This window comes from Gopherus evgoodei, chromosome 2 (genome assembly GCF_007399415.2).
Source record: "Gopherus evgoodei ecotype Sinaloan lineage chromosome 2, rGopEvg1_v1.p, whole genome shotgun sequence".
NCBI lineage: Eukaryota > Metazoa > Chordata > Testudines > Testudinidae > Gopherus > Gopherus evgoodei.
Window position 1 is genome coordinate 19,653,336 of NC_044323.1, and position 20,622 is coordinate 19,673,957.

The 20,622-nt window shown below is 41.2% G+C and overlaps 1 protein-coding gene across 2 annotated transcripts in view; it reads right to left on the minus strand.

The window, feature by feature from the left end:
• Positions 1-20,622, minus strand: part of PTPRN2 (protein tyrosine phosphatase receptor type N2) — a 1,065,122-nt gene that overhangs the window by 63,676 nt on the left and 980,824 nt on the right. For both annotated transcript variants that reach the window (XM_030550108.1, XM_030550107.1), the window contains 2 exons: positions 10,067-10,214; positions 4,122-4,195 (listed from right to left, as the gene is read on the minus strand). In XM_030550108.1, the coding sequence (XP_030405968.1) occupies positions 4,122-4,195; positions 10,067-10,214 (222 nt within the window). The remainder of the gene's footprint in view (positions 1-4,121; positions 4,196-10,066; positions 10,215-20,622) is intronic.

Consider the following 20,622-nt stretch of genomic DNA (forward strand, 5'->3'; position numbering starts at 1 on the left):
GATGATTTCCCTGAAATTTAATGAGGACTAAGTACAAATATGACAGATGTAATTATCACAGTTTTATTCTGCACAGTCAGGGTCTCCTTGTGCTGTAATTGCAAGCTTTTCATTCAACTGCCAGTGGCAGAGTTATTATCTTAGTACTTGATGTTATTTCGAGGAAAGGAAAGCAGATCTCCATCTCACTTTCACTTCATGGAATTTCATAAGAATCCCTTCTGCCTGGTTTTACACTAGAATAAAATTAAAGGGATAAGGAAAGAACATTGATCAAATAGTTCTACTAGCCTTCCCCACACACTTTCAACCATGTTGAGGCCATGAGTCTAACCTCTGTTTTCATAACATACTGGGAGAAATGGTGGTCTTGAAGAGGTAGCTTTTTTAAAAAGAAAGAAACATGTGGGCAGGTGGCCAGCTCATTGTGTAGTGTGGAGAATTTTTTTTTCCAGCCTGTATTGCTGCACTCATTTAAACTTAAATCAAGGTTGAGTGAGCCCCAGCTGGAGATGAGACCACTGACCCCAAAGCTGGATATATACAGCTACAAGTACACCCCTGGAAGCCTCCTTTTCTGAGTCTTGAATATAATTGCTTTATTTTACACTGCAACCTCAGACGGCTCACACATGTAAAGGGGAAAAATCCTCTTCTAGCTCAGTTCAGACTATAGTGATCTTGTGTTATTAATGGTCACACTGCAGTACAATACTCACTTCCAATCCAATCACTCCAAGGCACAGATGCACCAAAAACGTCATTGTATTGACATGATAATTACTGAGATTATTTAAACTGAAAGGCAGAATTCTAGAAAAAGATATGGTATGATTATTGCAAGAATGAGTAAAGGAGGAATCACTGGTATTTCAACTTTACTGTATGTTTCAAGAAAGAACAAACCAAGTATGTAGCAAATAAAGCTAAGAAAAATATGTCAGAAAAAGCAATAGCAATATGCAATATAGACATTAGGCTCTGCCTTCAATGACCGTCTCAACTGGGTAAGGCCTGCAGATCAAGCTTTCTATGTGCTCTTAGGGACTAGTTCTAAATGGGTCCTGACCTGGGGAGAGAGGAAGGATTGTGAAGTCTCAAGATCTGCTATAAAACTAGAAAGGCTCAGTCTTTCCAGTTTCTCTCTCCATTATTTGATGAACTTATACCAAATTAACAAATCTAGCTAAAATAAAACATCCTTGGCTTTGCTTAAACTTAGCGAGCTTCTGACAACTAGGTTTCCACTGTGGTCTTACGGATGCCCCAGAAACCGCCCACTGCATCACCTTCAGGAAGAATAGTCTGTTGGTTTGCCAACAGTTAAAATTGAATACAACAAACCCTTAGGAAACAATTCTAATCTTGCAACAGTTTTTCTTTCTTTCATTTAATACAAACTGTTTGTCTGATCTCCACAGCCTTTTAATAAACCTGGGCCAGACTGTTTCCTCCTGTGGGGTAAACACTCATAAGTTTCTCTTTGCAGTTGTCCCCAGCCTGTGGGCTCAATCCTGCAACGTACCGCAGCTCTTGGCAGGACTATCCGCACAAAGGTTCTGCACCTTTGCACTGACTCTGGGGGGGTCCATTCCCATCTATGCCCAGAGGATACCTTTCTCTTGTGTCCCTACCCATCCATCACCTCAAACATCTGTACATTTTCATTTAATGAAGTTTCAAGGAACAGATAACCTAGAGATTTGTATATGGGTCCATTCCCAAGCACTTTGGGCGCTTTACAGCTATATCAGACAATGAAGGATTGTTGGACTCTTACTCACGCCAGTACTCTTGTAAGCAAGTGCTCACTAATATGAATAAGTGGTTCACACCCTAGCCCTTAGAAAATAGAATATCATGTTTACAGCTCCCACTCCTGACTTCAGAGCAAACCCTCTCAATCCGTACAATTAAACTAAGGCGTGGTCTACAGTAGCAATTTAGGATGCTATAACTGTGTCACTCATGAGTGTAGAAAATCCATGCCCGAGTGATGCAGTTATACCAACCTAACTTCCATTGTAGCCAGTGCTAAATCAACAGGAGGGCTTCTCCTGTCAACATAGCTATCACCTCTCAAGGAGGTGGATTACCTACACTGACAGGAAAAGCCTTTCCATCCATGTAGAAAGCATCTTCACTGAAGCACTACACCACTGCAGCTGTGTCACTGCAGCCTTTTAAATGTTGACAAGCCTGAAGGCTTTGCAAGGCTTGATCAAACATAACTCATTGACTGTGTCCTGAAGAGTATTAAACAATGAATGATGGGAAAGGAAGCAGACTTGAAGCTCCAGAGGCAGAACCTCAGGTCTGGTTGAGTTGTGCACAGTGGGAGAGTGAGGAAGTGTGAAAAGGTGGCTTTAAGCCACCATTATGATCCCCCTGATCCTCATGCTGACCAGGGAATAGTCCAGTCCCAGACAGATATAGGGCAGCCTAAAGGCTGCTCTAACTTATGCTTAGCTGCCCTTGACCCCAGGGGGCCATCCCAGCAGCTGGGGATCCCTGGAGTGCAGTGATATTCTGGTCATTCCCCTTTTCTCTAGAGCAAGAGCCACAACTGACTAGTATGCCACCAAAAGGTTCTCTTACATAGGGAAAATCCTCATATGGCTAGATCCACTGACTTTTATGGCTGCTTTGCATGACTGAACATTAGAATAGTCAGAACTGGACTGGTAGTCTGGTACCCAGAGTACATATTAGGCACAAAACCCTGGTACTTCACAGCACCTTAAAGACTTTCAGGAGATTTGTTATCTTCTACTGAATCTCTGGAGAGAGTTTCATTAAACTGTTATATACTCAAGAAATTAAAACCTTTCAAATTCTGCTCAAAATACCAGATGTGTACTCAGAGTACAATCCCCACAAGATGCTCTTTTAGAAAGGGAAACGTTGTCAACAAAAATTGAAAGTAAACAACCTGCAATTTCAAATCTTTCTGTTGCAATTTGCCAGTTGCATAGTCCACACAAAATGATTTAACAGAGAGTGACACTGGAAACTGGTCCAGGAGCCAGTAACAGGATACATAGCATGGTACAGTGTCACCTAATTCTCCAGCCTAAATGCTTGGTCAAAGTTATTTCCTTCTAATGATTGTCAGTGTCCTAAAGTGACACAAATAAAAACCACCAGCATAAATAGCCCCCCAACTGGCAGCCTTAGAAAGGCAAGGACTAAGTGGACAATGAGAGAACACTACTTCCTTATGCCTAGAGATGGCTCTACCAGGTCAGGATTGAGACGTCATGATTGGGCAATGCTGCTGGGCTGTGCCATACCTGATCTGTACCTAAAAATCTGAGAGGCATTTGGTCTCTAAAATGATTGCTCTGGTATCTTTCACGGACAAAATAAAGATGCATATTCAATTTGTGAGAGATGGGAGAAGTACAAGGTGGTTTGTCAGAAAGTTTGGAGGGATATGACCTCAGAACTGCATTGACCTCAACTGGTGTTTGCATTATAATATAGGTGGCGGTAAGAGATTACATTCTCTGCTTTGAGAACAGCAAGATCAAAGATAGACACGGATAGCTGTAGAAGTAAATCACTCAGCACCAAGAAGGCAACAGATGAAGGAAGGAAAGAGGAAGGGTCACCTCTGAAATTTGAGGAGCAGTACTGACTGGCTTTACAAGAAGCAACCCCCAGCTCTTTGTGGCTACAGAAACCATTCTAACACATGGTAGTTTTTAGGATAGGGAAAGTAAGAGTGAAAACTTAAGAGTGACAGAAAGGCAGGCAAACCTCCTTACACAATGGAAAAGGTCTGTTGAATTAAATGTACCATGCTGAGTTGTGCAGTTGACAAGTCACTACTGTCAGGTACAGGAAAATTATACGTAGATTTAAGACTCGTTATCTATTGGCATTATTGTCCTTTGGCTACAATCTTCAAAGGCATTATGTGCAAGTGTATGGAATGTATGTATTTCTACTCCCAAGTGATGGCTTGAGTCATTAATGTTGGGGAACTGGAGGTAGATATAGACCCAAGACACTGTTATTACAGTGGTGCCTTGCATACAGTTAACATTTTATATACTGATGGGCTAAGGATAAACGCTGGATTATTTGGATTAAATCATATTGGATATTGTACTTACAACTGGGCTGGCATTGATGTAGTCTGAATTGTCATGGCTATTTTCAGCTTTCAAGCATATCCTGGAATGATCATCTGTAAAGACAAAACAAAATATAGCATTTCCACCCAAATTTTCCACACTTGTTAAGTTAAAAATAATTAAAGGTGAACTAACGTACATTTCAAAAGCAGACAATGTAAAATATTGGGGGAGAGTTATTTTATTTTAACTACTAAGTCAGCTTAGCTTTGCTATAGTCCCAACTTCATTCATGAAATGAAACTCTTTGAAAGAAGATTTTAGAGGCTAACTTCCGAAAACATTTGCTGATAGTAACAATCTACCAGATGTGGAACAGTCTCACATAAGAAGAGGGACAAGCTCCATTGCTCATGAAATTTAAGACTAGACTAGGAAAAAATCCTAAAAAAAAAAAATCTGTAGAGAACAATCCTGCACTTGCAGGGAGATGGAAAAGGCCCATTGGGTCTAGTCTATCTAGCTTCTTTATAAAATGATACTGTTCTGAAACAAAGCCAGGAGTTAATACACGCAGACCCTGCATTTCTGATTATTTCCAACAGGAACAGCAAAATACAATTTATGGCTGGATTGTGAGATAAATTGCCCTGATTAAGGGACAGCACATTATTGGGCTGCTGCTGGAGCAGCGTGAGAGGGAACCTGTGATTCAGAGTCCCTCTCCCACTTCCGCTGGGAGAGAGTAAACTGTGTCCAGTACACACCCAGTACAATACATAATCTGGCAGAGCTACCCTGCTCAGTGCAGTAGTTGGATGGAACCAGGTCCGTTGACAGAAGTTTGGGGCCCTGGTACATCATGTTCACTGGGGCCCCATTCCCTCCCTTTTCACTTTATTCACACATGCTGCAGAAGTGTTTTTGGTGCCCTCCCCCCGCCCCGAACTCAAGGACCCAGGTCAACCATTCCAACTTCCCTCCCCTCTTGTCAGCCCTGGATGAAGTCAAGGCCTTGCCTGTTCCCCATTCCCTCTCACCCATCTGTGCAGCTCGGAGAAGCTTTCTTCGACTCTCACGGTACTACTGATGATGAAGGCAACCCTGCAAGGTTGCAGGGATGGGCTTTTGGTCTCCGTGCATCATCACACTAACGAGGCCATGATTTGGCTCATTAGCACTAATAGAATTGTGTCCCAATTTTATTAATTCTCTACACTGTGAAACATTTAATGGGACATCCAACAGCACAATTAACACACAAGGAAATAAGATGAGAAGACATTAGATCTGCCTACTTTTATTTTTGAGGGCTGAGGTGGGTATTGAGTATGTAAGCAAGATGGAATGACCACCTTGTGTTTTACATCAGATAGATTGGATTTCTCATTTGTATGATCTCATGAAATGTTATTTACAGCCATTTGATCTCATCAGCAAAATTAACCCAGCAATGGGAGCACTTCTGCCGAAACCCAATTAGAGATGCAAAAATAATGTAGAAGGACTGAGCTACTCTTGGCTCCTCTCATAAAATTATTCCATAAGTGGCACATCAACATAAAACAAGAGGAACACCAAAAGACAGAGGAAAAAATGTCAAGCTATTCAACTCACGCTTCCCTGTGAAATCACTATACAAAATTAAAAAAAGATTTATGATCCAAAACGTTAGCTGTAGTAGATAGCTTAGGAGGAGAGATCCGTACTTGGGGCATATCTACATTGCAATCCAAGGTGTAACTGCAGCTCAGGCAGAAACACCTGCCCTAGCATGTTTAAAAACACCAGTGTAGATAGCATTACAGGCGTTGGGGCAGATTATGCAGGCACACTGGGGACCCGGAGGACCTTCTCACAATGCTGAAGTCTATGCTGCCATATCTACACTGCAATTTTTAGCCAAGCTAGTGCAGGTAAAACTAGCACAGGTATGTCATACCTTAGACTGCAGTGTAGATATATTCAGGTGCCGTTCTCAGAATAAAGTGACAAAATCTCATTCTGCTCAAACTTTTATATAGCACAGCACAGTAGGGGATTTCTAACTACTTCAGAGTGTGTGAGGTTTTTTTTCCCTTTACAAGAATGCTAACGTATTATAGATATTTTTACCATGGGCAGCTTTAGGGCCTTGTGACATCTGAGATCATAAGGGTGGCAGTGATTGGTCAGAGAAAACTCCACAACCTTGCTTATTGTAAAGGGTGTATGAAGAATTATAGCTCTGCAATTTTCTGGCTACAGGAAGCACATGGCTTAAATGTGCTAAATGTCATCTAGAGACAAACCCTCACGCTTCATGGAGCTAGATAGGCACTTAAGAGAAAAGTTTCATCCACTGCAAGGTTGGGCTCCTGAACTAACTAATCAACAAAGAGAACGTGGCACCACATTTTTAAGTAATAGATAAATGAGAGAGACAGTGACTCATTAAGGTTTAGTAAACTGGTGTTAGCTTTCTATTGGAGAGTCAAACTAAGTGCCATGATCGATCAGTAAGTTCAGGAATCAGCTAATTTTTTAAATTTAATACTTTGTCATGACACACCACATCAGTGATGCCATCTTATTATGGTGCCATGGTAGGTTTATTGAAGGGTGAGAGGAGCAATATGTTTGTGAAGTGTTTGGTGATGAAATGGAAAAAGTCACATTTGCTCCCAAGAAAGCTCCCAGGGTAAGTTATGAACATGTTTTCTTCAGAGTTTATGCCTATGCTTGCTTTCAGGTGGCATCGAATGTTGGCAATTAGCCCATTATGTTCAGATGTCCTTGTTGACATACCAACGCCTCCAGAAACTGGTAGTCACTCTCCAAAAACATATTCAGCAATTATGGACATCTGTTCTTTGTGGTGACAAATAACAGTAAATAGTGACTGGTGCAACTTCTGTGGCCTAATAATTTTGCTATGAACTGTGTATTGATTAAGTTCTAAGAAGAGAAAAGCAGAGTAGAAGCAGCAGCAGAAAAAGGCAGGACGGAGGAGAAAGAAAGAAGAGAAAGAAACCTGGAGAGGACCCACAAGAAAGTTAGAAAGATGAATAAGGGAACAGGGTGGACACAGAAAGGAATATGAAAATGAGAGAGAAGATACAATTCTGGACAGGACAAATGCTAGTCATTACTGCCACTAGTTCAGATGTTTACTGGATCGACTAAAGCTATGTTAAACATGAGACTAGTTCTTTGCATTTGCCATTATTCTGGCCAGATCAGAAACAACACATGACAATGAGACATGTGAGATGGGAAAGTTGAGGAAAGGAAAGATCCCTAACCTGCAGGGCTGCAAAGGAGAAAACACCACACACACACACACACACACTTTTAGCTGGTGCTATATAAAATTAGGTGTCTTTATCTAACTTAGGTACTGATATAGCCCACAACAGCAATGCACAATCTTCAGTGTATTTATCCTTACAACGCCATGGTGAGTTAGGGAAATTCCCCATTATTTTTCATATGGGGAAGTGAGGCAGAGAGAGATTAAGTCACATGTCCAAGGTCACACAGGAAATCTGTGGTAAAGCAGGAATTGAACCTATATCTCCCAAGTCCCGGACTGATGTCCTAACCACTGGATAAGCCTTCCCCATGCTTTGTGTGTGATTTTTTTTGCGACACACACACACACACACACACACACACACACACACACACACACACACACACACACACACACACACACACACACACACACACACCACTATACTGAACTGTGGAACTTGTGAACTGTTGAAGAATAAAAACGCAACAGCCTGAAAGCTACACACGATCCTACTTTGCACTTAGTTCACTTGATATTAGCCAAAGGTTAACTTTTCTCACATTTGTATTGAAATCTAGTTAACTTATTTCACAGTACCATTCGTGCAAGGTACGCAATGAAAACATGCATGGTAGAGAATTCATAGGATCCATTATTTTACCAAAAAGTTTACTTACTAAATGAGTCATTTATTTTTTAAAAGGGTATACAGTTTTCCATACAAATAGATAACCATCAACTGATCAAAATGTAACCGTTGAAGTTCTGGCTCACATTTCTTCACCCATCACTGAAATACCTCTGGGGTATAACATGCCAGCTTTTTAACACAGCACAGCAACAATGTTTCACTTTCTTTTCTAAATTGTAGCTTACTCTGTCCAATTTAGACTACTGGGGGAACATCAAGTACATTACTAGGCAGAATAAAATTCCCAACATTTAAATTTTCCCAGGAAACTGGGTTTTAGCACTCTTACTTTTGCAAAAGTACTATGGGATATTTATTGGACTAAAATACCTCCATTCTAAATCTTAGCCAAATTGTCAGCTCTCCGCAGCACAGTTTCCCCTACCACCGTACAGTATTGGTTCAGCTTGGACTCAGAGGGAACAACCAATACCCTTTCTTGGAGCATCTATGCTTTCCTTGGCAGTCTTCCACTCAACTGCTAACCAGGGATGATCCATCTTAGTTTATGAGATGGGACAGATTGCAGCTTAAAGTGGAATGACTGCAAGTCCATACTCACAAGTACACTTTAAGAAGATTCATTTTGAGCAGGATCTGTTAACAAGAATGATAAACTGTTCCATGCTATGTCAGCAAATATTTTTTTTTCTTATTAGCACTTAAGAGATGCAAAAGCCTTGCAATTCTTTAGCTCTGGCGGATAAAGTTACTTTGCCAGAACTTGGTGCTTATGACTGCACTTCTGAGATAGAAACTTTTCAATAGGCCTGATTCCAAAGCCCACTGGAATCTTGCATTTTACTTCAATGGGCTTTGGGGGTCAGCTCCACAGTCACCTAAGCAAATTGATAGTGCAAAATTGACTATTCTCCACTCTGTATTCTTCTGGTTTCTGTACTCTTAGGAAAGATAGTGTTGGGAAGGGAACCTTGAACATAACCAAGCAGAATTAAAGGGCTTCCCAAGCTGCCATGCACTGAAGGGCTAAGCTAAGTAGTAATGTGGCACTGGCAACCCTTCAGCTCTAATCCTAGCTCTGATTCAATGTGGTACCTGACTCCATTTCCCCAACTGTACAATGTACACTTGCAGCTGTCATAGGGAAAATTAATGTTTGCAGAGCACTTTAAAAATGTAAATGGTTAATGATATCTGCCAAACCACACAGCTGGATTGCAGGCACTCTTTGAAATAAAGCTGCCATTGCAGCTGTGGGTCCTGACTGTTCTTGGTTTAGGTTTTGTTCCACTGGTTATTTAATAAAAATTGTGGTCAATTTCTCTCTGTTTTGGGGGGCTCAACATTCAGCAAATAATGTCAGTTACAGCCGGTGGTGTAATCTAGTAGAAAATACATACAGTAGGTATGCTGCTTGTATTTATAGTCATAAAAGACAATCTTTTACATAAAACAAAAAACAAAAAACAGATTCTAGGAATACAAATATTGGCCACATTCAGCCTGGTTTTTTGTCCTAAGCCTAACAGAACAGCAGCCAGTTCTTAAGCTTTTCCAGTTAAGCCTATAGGGGCTACTCACTACAGCTGAATATCTGGTGAACAGATTACTCTGGCTCTCATTACAAACTGCTGGTATTACTGCTTTGAATTAACATGATACCAGCTCATCTAAAGCCAAGCCAAGCTTATTTGTACTGAATAACCATAACTGCTGATCTTGCACAGAAACTGCATGACACAGTGTTTGAAAAGCATGCTGGGTGTTGATTCATATGGCACAGCACTTGCTGTCACTGTTCTGAAATGTCTTGTGATATAGCTATATATTTTGCAAGTAAAACATAAGGAGACAAGTCAAACGTCTGACAGGACAAACAGGCTGCATATCAAGCAAATATTGAAAGCTAGGGTTTTCTTTTAGATAGAAACAAATGCTGTTTTGCATAATACTTTGCCCTTCACATATAGCTCTGATAATGCTTTACCAAAAGGTGGTAAGGAGAAAAATCAAGGAAACAACATACATATTCACTCCAATTTCAAGGGTACGTACACGTTACGACACTTTGAGAGCGATTCTTCTGGACATTCTCCTCCTTCTGGGCAATGGTCGTAGCATTGGGTTCAGCTTGATAAGCACAAAGGGCCTCCCACTCTTTCTCCAGACGATTTTTATTCTTCAGATGGTCTTCCATATAGGACTGAAATGAAAAGAACATACCATCAGGCACCATTTTATATATGGGTTAGCAATGTACTATCCAAATACAGTCCTGCGCTAAAAGAATTTATATACTGTATTTGGGGTTAAAAGTAAAACTGGACCAAACGTAAGGTGGTGCTTACAAAGCTGGAAACCGGGGATGGTTCAGATCCTGCTCCAATTTTCCAAACTCTAAAGATTGAATAGGGGAGAAATGGAGAGTGCAGATAAGATGCTTCAGTTTGGCTTATCTATAGGGGCAGGGAAGAAGTGTCGAGAGTATACAAGTGAAAAAGACAGGAATTCTGAACCATGTTTGAATAGAGGTGATGATACACAAAAGTATTACCTGTTAAATCACTGAATTATACTTTTTTTAAACTTGACTGTGACACACAAAAATATGAATGTCTAACATTTGAAACAGTGCTTTAGCTTTGCTCAGGTGAAAAGCTTTTAGACACCCTTCCAGCCCCAGCCATGGAACATCAATCACAAGCTATTTCCTCTTCAATACCTAGAAAAGTGCAAAGGTCCCTTTTAACCTCAGATCAAGGCAGGGTGACCAGACAGCAAATGTGAAAAATCAGGACAGGTGGTGGTGGTGGTGGTGGGTAATAGGAGTTTATATACGAAAAAAAGACCCCAAAAATCAGGACATCTGGTCACTCTAGACCAAGGAATGGAAGAGAAGCTTATGTCCATTATTCAAACAAACAATTTCTTAACATATGACGATCCCACGTAAGATTGTGCGCTCTTCCAGGCAGGGTCCATGCCTTACCCTATAAAGTGTTGGTGTACTCACAAGGTATAACGAACTTGCAGCATTTACAAACATAGCTGTTAAAAAGAGTATAAAATTGTTGGTCAAACAACATTTTTGTGATACTACATCATAAAATGCCTCTTCCTGCCTTGGTGAGGTATAGATGGGAGAGGTCGGTGATTGGGGGAGTGGGAGAGAGGGCATCCCCTCTGACACCCAGACTCTTGTCTGATGCCTTCCACACGCTCTGCCTCCCATGCCCACCTGCTGACCAGTTGAGAGGAGGTGAGGAAGCAGATTGGCTCCAGCAAGCCCTCCCTCCTCCCTTTGTGCACTTCCAGGCACTCGGCAGACTTCTTGCTGCTGAAAGCTTCCTCACAGGCCATGCCCTCTAGGAGGTGTAGCTGTCAGAGCTGGCTTTCCAAGCTTGCTGAGGGTGAGGCCAGATCTTATACAGACTGGAATTTTTTTTTTCTCTCTCTCTCTCTCTCTCTCTGCACTAGACTGGCGAGATGCTCTTTTATTCCTTGCAGCATCCATAGGCCTCCAAGATGCTGTGAGAAGGTGCAGGGGGGAAAGCGGTGGTGGAGGGGAACACAGCCACCACTGGATATATTGCTAGTCACACCCTGAGGGAAGATTTCTTCCTGACCCCAAAAGGGATCTGGATAAGGGACAGTATCATTCTAAATGAGATTGTGATAATAAATGTGAATAGATAGTGTTGCAAATTGTTGGCATCCAGTGCACACAGAAGGCTTTGAGAGGCCAGCTCCGGGGTAAGTCCAATCACTGTACCTTACTGGTGGACCCTGTTCTCCACTAGCCTGTGAGGTATGGAAAGATCTTAAGTTTTTGCAGACTTAGTTATTCCCTGTCTGCACTCTCATTCCACCTCATGGGGAGAGAGATAAGGGTTTGACTCATGAATTTGGTAGTAGGAGTGTGGCAAAATGTGGCCAACAATTATTCCTTTAAGTCCACACTAGATCTAATAAATACCTTGTAATTTTGAGGGTAGGGGAGATCAGTCCCTTCCTTTAATAGTAAAGTTAACAAAAATTATGACCTGCTCCTTTAAATCCAATTACATCTACATCTTCATTCTCCTGTATCTCCTCTTCAATTGTAAGCAATAAAATACTTGGGGAAGGTGAGGGAGAAACTGAGGTTTGAAGAGGTTAAATGACATGCTAAAGGTCATGAAGGAAGTTTGGGGCGGAGTCATAAAAGAATCCAGAATGCCTCATTTTGAATCATATACTTTAAGATCATTGTTACTTCAAGCCCTTTGTTTGCAGTCATTTTTTATTGCCTGCTTTTCCAAGCGCCTCCTAACATAGTTAATTCCACTGTGACACTTGCCTACAAATAATTGCTGGGAAAGATTTCCCAAAAAGCATTCAAACAGAGTTTTCGTTCCTCAAAAATACTTTATGAAGACAATCCATACTACGCCACATGCTCACTTCAAAACATATTTCAACAAAGAGAGCCTATCATGCCCCTTCTGCAGGTTTTGCAGAAAGATATCATAGGCTTTAAAATACAGTCTTCTGCCAAATGCAAGCTTTGCTAACATTACCATCTCGTCATGTTTCCTATAGAATAAGCAAAGCAGAATACTTTTCTCTCTTGCAAATCAAACTATGTTTAACAGTAGAGAAACGGGTGTCTGACACACAGCTTTGTTTTCTGCAAAACATGTGTGTCCCCCTAGGGCTGGGACTGGGGAGTGGAAATCGACCCACCAATACTGAAAAGCAAATGAATAAGGACATTTTTTTTTCTCTACAAAAGATTCAGGTGTACCTTAAATATCATTGAAACATATTAGACTAAAGAGATTTTGGAGAGACAGAGAAATAGTAGTGGCTTAGAAAAACAAGATACCTATACCTGTTGTGGCTAACATGCCTGAGATGGGGTGAGGAAAATGGCATTTATGTTGCTAAGCAAAGATTATCCCTCTTAAAGGAAAGTTGGCACATATGGAAAAAGAAAATAAGTGAAAGAGTGGTACTGTACAAGAGAATCAAGACTTTTGGTATTGGAGATAGGGTGACCAGATGTTCCAATTTTATAGACACAGTCTTGATATTTGGGGCTTTGTCTTATATAGGTGCTCCACCCCCTGTCCTGATTTTTCACACTTGCTGTCTGGTCACCCTAATTGGAGAGCTGTTTATTATGAGATGGTCAAAGAGCAGACGACAATGACAATTTCTGAGGACAGCCAATAGTATCTTCAAATTTTAAACCACAATCCTGCAATCTGATTCGGGGGGGGGAAGACTCTACACTTGTGTAAAAGTCCCAATAGCATCAGTGGGACTCTGTACAGGTATAAGGGTCTGACAATACAGGGTCTCTTTGATCAGATTCCTAAAATGAGGCCTTAGGTAATAAATAGTTTCCACCATCATCCTACCCAGGGCATTTCCAGTTGCTTCTATTTGTCACCTCAAAGATATCGTTTTCCTTTCATTGTTTACATTCTCTGTAAATAGCTGAGTATAGAACAGTTAAGGTTCTTGGTTTTTCGGGTGTGTGTGAATTTTAAAACAGCTTATGCTTTTTTTGTAAAAAATTTTTTAAAGGAATAACTTCCTATTCTAGACAAATCTTAACTTTTCCAACACTTGCCTGTAAACCTTAAGTGAAAATACAAATGAATAAGGAGAAAATGCACTCAAAACCTTGCCTCTAACAAAAAGACAGCTGTCTCTCAAATCAAAATCAACACTTCACTTTGTTAAAACTGATCAGAGCAACACATACCATTTTCAGTTGAGAACACCAAGAATTATGAGATGTTTGAATGGCTATAACCAGATGTGAAGGGGGTCTCTCTGTACAGGGTGACCTACTAGTTAAAAACAACTCTGCAAGCAAATGCATTAAAATGCATTTCAAAGAAAAAGAAAAAGATAGGAACAGCTTCAAACCACTCAGAAATCAAGAAACTCTGTCATAATTAAGCTACATACTTTAATTTATGGTCCCTTAAAGCAAACCTCATTCCCCACTGCATTTGGCTAGAAGGAACCTAGACAGGACATTCTGAAACATCCTCTTGGGAATTCCTAGGAGTATGCTACACTCACTGGTGTGCTGCTGATATTTCTGTCTACTCAAATCCACTCACTAATTAGGATATTTTCCATGAGACATTCTGCAATGCTTGCCTGGCACAATGGAAGTTCATTAACTGCATATCAAACACACACACTGTTTCACAGTTCCAGAGTAGCACACAAGAGAAAGGGAGGTTGTCACAATTATTTTTATGTTACTCAAAGCCCTATGTACACAGGCAGTGGCTGATCTCACCAAGATTCCCACTTCTAGATCCGTTCTCAGCAGTGAGCCTGCAATCCTGAGTGAATTGCTGTTGTCTACAGTGTTGGGTGGAAGCCCACATTCAAGTCTCCTTGGGCAGTTAAGCTTCATGAGGTTTTCACTTTCCTCAAGCAGAGAGGGGCCCAGTGATGCTGCATATTCATTTGTAGCAAAGCTTACACTTTCCTGTCCATGTCCAGATGAGCTGTTCTTGCCACTGAGCATGATCCCGGGAAGAAGGTGGATTCAAGTGACGCACCCAGTGCCCAGGGTGGGTGCAACATGTTCTTAAATCAATAGCCTATTTTGCAATCAGCAAGGACATGCCATTTCAAAAAGTCTCAGTGTACTCCATTAGGATTCTGCCAGGGTATAAAAAAGCTGTCCTTAGGGGAGTACAGAGAACTAGCACACTTGGTGGTTATCTTGTGGCCCATACTAAGACAGATCACAAGTTCCTGAAAATGGGCAAGTAGCCAAGTCTAAGTTGCTTTTTACAAAGACAGTGCAAGGAAATCAAAATAAGGATTTGACATGCGAGAGCTTCAGAGTGGCACAGATTGTACAAACCTGCTTCCCGTTGCAATATCTCCCTTGATAGGAAGCAGGGAACTCACAGAGCCCTGCATCCTTGTCAGGCAGCGGGTGTAATGCCTCTCTTCCAAGAAAAAGTGCAGCACTACATCACAAACTCCAAGGACTCTCCAAGATCTGCAGGGTGCCAAGAGCCATACAGAGCTCAGCAGCTGCTCTGGTGCTGCTCCTTGGACGGCATCCCTCATCCCAAGAACTCCACTAAAGGCAGGAGAGCCCCAACATGGGCTGGGCTAAGGCAGAAATGTCATATGCCCTCTTACCGCATTATATTTCCAGAAAAACCACTTCAGGTGTAACTTAGATGTGCACTGCCATCTCAGTCCCCGGAAGCCTGCCCACTTCCTGGTTCCTCCTCCCTACATCGGAACCACAGCATTTTCTGCAGTGCCCAGGGGAAGAGGGAGAACACGCTGGCATGAAAGTGACTGATCCTGTTTCCACACAGAAAGTTTAGAGAGAAATGCATATAGGACCCTCTCCATGCCAATCATAAGGGCTTGGTGTTTTTGGGATGCTGTCATTTATCTCCTAAATGGGAATTTAGATACAAGAGAATTGGCTCTATACATTATACTGTATCTGAAATGTCACATTAAACACTGAAGAGCCCTTCTTGCAGCAGCTCATTTCCTGCTGTTTCCTCTTGTTCTTTCCAATTTGACCCTGAGATACATTTTTTTTTAAATAGGAATTTCCCCTTTTGTTATTATCCTGTGGTTCCAAGCCTTGTTTTGTACATTGTGCTGGCACAGTACAGCCTATCCCACCATCATCCTATAGCTTCTTTCCATCCAGTCTCTTGGTCTATTTTTCTTCATATATCCCTTTGCTGCTTCTTACACCAATATTTTTCCCCCTCCTTAAGGAGTAACTTTTTGTTTTACTTTCACATCATATGCTTTTTTCATCATTTTTCTGCTTTACTATTTACTCCATAGTGGTGTCAGGGTAGAATTCTTTTCTCCTGCCTGCAGCTCCCAGAATTACAGAAGTCAGAGATGTAAAAGACCTAACCTAGCAGTTCCCAGACTGTGGGTCACAACCCCAAATGGTCATGGTCATACCATCAGCAGATAGAGTCACGGAGACCCCTACTTGTGCAGACAATGGCATTTTGGTCCACACAGCGTGACCTCGCATGTATGGTGTGTGCAAGGTCTCGAGGATGCCATTTTGCTCTACAAAATGACATCCCCTGCACAATGTGACCTAGCATGCACTGTAAGTAAGAGGTCACGCTTTGCGGAAGACACCATTTCATGGAGCAAAATAGCATCTCCCATGCTGTCTGGGGTCCCGGCAGGAAATACTTGATTAAGATTTGGTGGCAAAAGATTTGGGAACCCCTGGCCCAGCCGATCATCCAGTGCCTGTCTCTTCAAATGCAGGATTGTTCCCTGTACTTCAGTTGCTAAGTTTGCCAAGCCTAGTTTTAAACATCTGACATCTTAGCTTAAAACAGCTCACTATCAGGAAATTATCTCTGACTTTCCACCTAAATCATCTTTTTCCTAGTTCCATTCCACATGTACTAGTTGGATCTCTTTCCACTACCAAAAGGTCCAAATTCAGCAAGCGGGTACAATGCAAGGAGCAACTGTCGGACTGAACCCTAAAGAATTCTTCTCTTTCTTGGAATTTACATCCTTTGAGTGTGTGACGACTTATCTAGCCCCATAGTTAGCTACCACACAGTCAGGTGGGGCATACTATTTAACCTTTACATTATATATTGATCTCTCCAGTTCTGCGATAATTTTTTTTTGTCCACTTCTGACCTCTTTCTAGGTTCATCACTAGTATTTGGGAAATGTGGTACCCTGAATTGAACACAACATTCCTGGTGAGGTAAGGACCCTATTAGAAGGGACTATTAATTTATTGCTTTTGCACATGCAGCCCACCACTGGACTGGTCTTGCTTACTTTACAAATTTGCATCTAATTTTCTGTCCAGTGTAGCTCTTATATTTCTTTCAGACTTCTCTCTCTCATTGAGTATATGTCCTTTATGATCATTTTCCCTTAAATGTATTCCTGCTTCATCCTTATGCTGGTTTGTGAGCCTGTGGAGCCATGCAGATCATAGGCCCCCACTGGTCACAACTCACCATGTATTTAAGATTAAATTTCATTTTATCTGGTGTCTAGGTTTTCAGTCCAGCTACGTGCTTTGGTACTATTGCCCCATCTTCATTGGTGTTCACAACACCTCCTAATTTAGTCCCACTTGCAAATGTCACTAAAAAGCCAATCCCTCCTACTTTCAGATCATAAATTAAGATGTTCAATAAAATGGCACTGAACACCAATCTCAGTAGTACTTTGCGAGATACCTCCTCTATATATTGCTGTTTATCATTACCCTGAGTGTACCACCCGTTAACGTTTCAATCCATGACAGTCCCCTAAAATAATTCAAATTAAGCTTTCAATTAACATTTCATGAGACAGTTTCAATGCTTTATTAAAATCTAAATCTATTATATCTACCATTTTCATTCCACCTACTGATTTACTCTATTTTTAAAAAAAGCAATCAAGTTTGTTCAGGCAAGATTTATTCTTTACTAAACCTAGGCAGATTCTGACTTATGGTGCAGTTTCTCTTTGAGAGATGCTGGAAGATTTTCAAAACACACACAAAGAACAACTAGGCACCTAATTTCCTCCTCTTGAATCAAGAAATCGAACCTCACGAAATCAGTGGGAACCGAACATTTAAATACCTTTTGTCTCTTTGAAACTCTCCTCTTAGTGATTTCTGCTTTTAATATTTGCTCCCTTATTTTCTAGCGATAGAGTATGGACGTAAAGAATGGCAATAGTGATCACTTCTCTCCTCCTGAGAGAAACAACGTTTGCTTTTCTCTGAATATTTTGGTGCCTCCACTGTTGTCCACGGTACAATAAATCCTGTACTAATTTCCTTAAAACCTCAGTATGCATTAGTATTCAGACCATAAATTTAGTAATTGTAAGTCTCATTTTTAAAGGAGCTTCCTTGCTTACTAAAGCTCTGATTGGTGCTGAGAGACCTGTGTGTCCGTATGGAGCCCAAATGACTTTACTGGGATTTGAGCAGAAGCAGGCACCATCCGTGGACCTCTGTTGAAGTCATGGGTCTGCTCATGCACATCAGATTGCAGGACTAGGGCCTAACTATGCAAATTTCTGTTCCACATTTCTCAGCGAAGACTACAGTTTATAAAAAAAATATTTTAAGTCATTTTAACTATTCCCCAGCCTCATCTAACTTTTCTTCCTATACTGATATTGTGAAAGTCCTCCCTTCCCCATCAAAATAATAATCACTAATTCAGCTTTAAAGATATTCATGCTGCTCAGATCCTACAAAATTACAATAACTTGGAGTCCGTAGGGCTTGCCACATTGCATATTAAAGTCTGCATACTTCTGCTAGAAAGCCAAGCTGCAGACATTATAGGCTATGTGATACTGATTCTCATTTCTCAGTTTAGGTGGGAAAGCAGGGGGAATTTATTGGGCCTTATGTGCCTTCTGAATAGGGCTACAAAAAAAAAATATATTAAAGTACAAGAGAGACCCCGTAGCTCATCATCTTTGTCTCACTGGTGAGCTCACCTTTAGAAACAAATTCAGTAAATTAAGTCATAAAACCTCATGTGCTTTGCAACAAATGGGGAAAAATCCTAGCTCCATTGATGTTAATGGTAAAACTCTTATTTAATTTCAATGGAGCCAGAATTTCACCCATACATTACAATACCTATCCATTTCACACAACCATCTAAACCACTCCCTCTTTCTCTTCTACTAGAGAGAGAGAGAGAGAGAGAGAGAGAGAGAGCGCGTGCATATCTGGAGCACTGGGCATGGTGCAAGACCTAAGGCCTGAACCAGATGCTGTAAAACAAAGTCAAGCCATATATTAAAGCAGATGCTTACAAGTTCACTGTTCAGTACACACACTTGGCAAAGATGTTGCTAGAACTAGGGGTCACCAAATGAAATTAATAGGTAGCACGTTTAAAACAAACAAAAGGAAGTATTTCTTCATACAACACACAGTCAACCTGTGGAACTCTTTGCCAGAGGAGGTTATGAAGGCCAAAAGTATAACCGAGTTCAAAAAAGAACTAGATAAGTTCATGGACGATAGGTCCATCAATGGCTATTAGCCAGGATGGTGTCCCTAGCCTTTGTTTGCCAGAAGCTGGGAATGAGCAACAGGACATGGATCACTTGATGATTAACTGTTCTGTTCGTTCCCTCTGGGGCACCTGGCATTGGCCACTGTCAGCACACAGGATACTGGGCCAGATAGACCTTTGGTATAACCCAGTATGGCCGTTCTTATGTAGTGTACTAGGCACCAGATATTTATATAAATGTATTTCAGCTAGTACAGACACATCCCAATCTAGTACAAGACAAGATGGCTTGGACAAAACAATGAAAAAGGATGTCATGAAATACATAAGGTGGTGTGTAAATTGTGTATGTGAGTTGTTTGTCTCAACCTAGGTACTTCGCCTTAATTCTTTGTTTGATCAAGGGGGCCACAGAAAGTCCCACCACTGACTGAGCTGTTCCTTGCCACAGGGCACTCATGTGTTAGTGTACCTATAACCATGGATTCAGGGCGCTAGGACTGTGTCTTGCCAGCAATAAACCTGCCTGAATGTCTGTCACTGAACCATGCCTGTGGTCTTTCTTTATGAGTAACACTGAAGTCTGCAGAATGAGCGGGCTGCCCTATCTTCTCAAAGGACAGAAGCACTGAGCAGCCTAAACAGTGTTACTGAGGTAACGACATGCCATCCTTCAGCACTTAAGAGCACTGAGTAGTATTAGGAGGTTTGCTGCAACAGCTATCTGCAAAGAGCTAGACAGCATACTGAAAGAACACACACACGGCAACTGACAACACCCCTGCCCTATCAGATCTCTTGACCATTCTCCAGAAGATCTGATAGTTTAAACTGTTTCCATTGTTGTCACAAATGAAAATCTATGTACAATAGATAGGGCCCTACCACATTCAGAGTCCATTTGGGTCAATTTCATGGTTATAGGATTTTTAAAATAATAAAAATTTCATGGTGTCATAATTATAGAGGTCCTGACCCAACTCTGAAGGCAGCAGATTAGAAGTAGGGTGGCAATAATGTACCATGCCACCCTTACTTCTGCACTGCTGCCAGTGGAGTGCTGCCTTCAGAACTGGGTGCGTGGCTAGCAGCCACCACTTTCCAGCCACCCAGCTCTGAAGGCAGCACAGAAGTAAGGATGGCAATACCGCAACCCTTCTTAAATAACCTTGTGACACCCCACACACAATCCTCTTTTGAGTCGGGGCCTCCACTTTGAGAAATGCTGATCTCCCCCATGAAATCTGGTCTTTTGTGTACTTTTACCTTATACTATACAGATTTCACGGTCTGTGACACATTTTTCATGGCTGTGAATTTGGTAGGGCCCTAACAATGGGGGGGGGAAGGGGAGGGGTTTGTACATCATCTGTGTGAATCTTCACAAACTATGCTAAGTGAGATTTTTTTCTCTTCAACATTTAAAAAATGAGCACAATACTGTGCTTTAGTTTAATTTTTCCTCAGACTTCTCAATATCTGATCATAATTGGAAGAAAAAGGCAGTTTTTGAAGTAGTACGTATGCCTGTTAACTCAGCCTGGCAAAATTATCAAGAAGATT